Consider the following 1,610-nt stretch of genomic DNA (forward strand, 5'->3'; position numbering starts at 1 on the left):
CTAGTTCAGTTCTAGTTCAGTTCTAGTTCAGTTCTAGTTCTGTTCTGTTCTGTTCTGTTCTGTTCTAGTTCAGTTCAGTTCTAGTTCTGTTCTGTTCTGTTCTGTTCTAGTTCAGTTCTAGTTCAGTTCTAGTTCAGTTCTAGTTCAGTTCTAGTTCAGTTCTAGTTCAGTTCTAGTTCAGTTCTAGTTCAGTTCTAGTTCAGTTCTAGTTCAGTTCTAGTTCAGTTCTAGTTCAGTTCTAGTTCAGTTCTAGTTCAGTTCTAGTTCAGTTCTAGTTCAGTTCTAGTTCAGTTCTAGTTCAGTTCTAGTTCTAGTTCAGTTCTATTTCAGTTTGTTTAGTTTAAAAACACTTTAATAAACCATTTATATTCCAAATTTTATCTAAACAAATGTCTCTCGATTATTTTCAGGTGAAAAATGTCATTCGTCCCCGCTATTATTCCTCCGAATTGGGTATTCGTGAGAAAATCTTTATTGGTGTCATGACAACCCAAGACAACATCAATACATTGGCCACAGCGATAAATCGCACAACAGCTCATCTAGTGAATAAAATTAAATTCTTCATCAATGCCGACAATGTTAAAACCAATTACAAATTAAAGAATATTGTTGGTTTCACAGACACACGGGAAAATCTGCGACCATTCCATGTCATCAAATACATTGCAGATAATTATCTAGACGATTATGATTATTTTCTAATCATACAAGACAACGTTTATGTGGATGCACGAAAATTGAAAGAGATGTTGTATCATATGAGCATAACATTTGATCTATATATGGGAGCAACTGCTGAGAGCAGTTACAGCAGCTATGGCGTCAACAATAACGCGGGTAGAGATGGGGTTATGGCGGCGGCCGCTTTGTCTGGCAATGTAATTGATGGTGATAGTAATGCTGGCGGTGTTGATGCTGCCGCTGCTAGTAATGATGAGTTTCGTATGTTAAGCGATCGTAATTACTGTGATTTAAATGCTGGCATTTTATTGAGCAGTAGTGTTATACGCAAAATGCGCAACAATTTAGACTGGTGTGTTCGGAATGGCATCACCAATGTTCATAGTATTAATATTGGTCGCTGTGTTAAATATTCCAGTAATTTACCGGGTTGCCAGGAAAAGTTTCAGGTGAGTTTATATTCATTTATTTATTGATTAAGCGAAAATGATTATATTTATATTTAACAAGTCGTTAACATTTAGTAATTAATAGTTTTTTTGTTATTTTATTTTTAATGTTGAATCGCACATTATTGTTTTTTTACTCTAACCGCAACGCAATAGTTTATGGTTTTGTTTTATTCATGTTTATATATTATTTAAAATAAGTATCTATGAGTATTTTAGTGAGTGTATCACAAGATTTTAAAACAAAAATTCGTTAAAACATCATTAACCACCAAAGGTGTTTTTCATTATTTTGTTTGGTGCGAATATTGGTTGAGAAATTTTTATATTTATAAAAATAAAAAGTGTAAAAGTCTAATGTCTAAAAAAGTTATCTTAGAGTAAAGAAAGTTGTATAGTGTCCCGGATGTAGAAATTTCTGGGATCTCTTGACGATTCTATAGTTTCACGATTACAAATGGCTTTCGACTTTCTAGA

The 1,610-nt window shown here is 33.4% G+C and overlaps 1 protein-coding gene across 1 annotated transcript in view; it reads left to right on the forward strand.

Moving 5' to 3' along the window:
- Positions 1–410: 410 nt before the first annotated feature.
- The window catches only part of LOC119614812 (chondroitin sulfate glucuronyltransferase), a gene marked incomplete at its 5' end in the record, with an annotated part of 22,976 nt that continues 21,776 nt past the window's right edge, over positions 411–1,610 (forward strand). The window contains one exon of the mRNA XM_037970920.1: positions 411–1,133. Coding sequence (XP_037826848.1) covers positions 411–1,133 — 723 coding nt within the window. The remainder of the gene's footprint in view (positions 1,134–1,610) is intronic.

This window comes from Lucilia sericata, unplaced genomic scaffold, assembly GCF_015586225.1.
Source record: "Lucilia sericata isolate MDLA Ls3-8-SP2 unplaced genomic scaffold, ASM1558622v1 Contig003447F_arrow, whole genome shotgun sequence".
NCBI lineage: Eukaryota > Metazoa > Arthropoda > Insecta > Diptera > Calliphoridae > Lucilia > Lucilia sericata.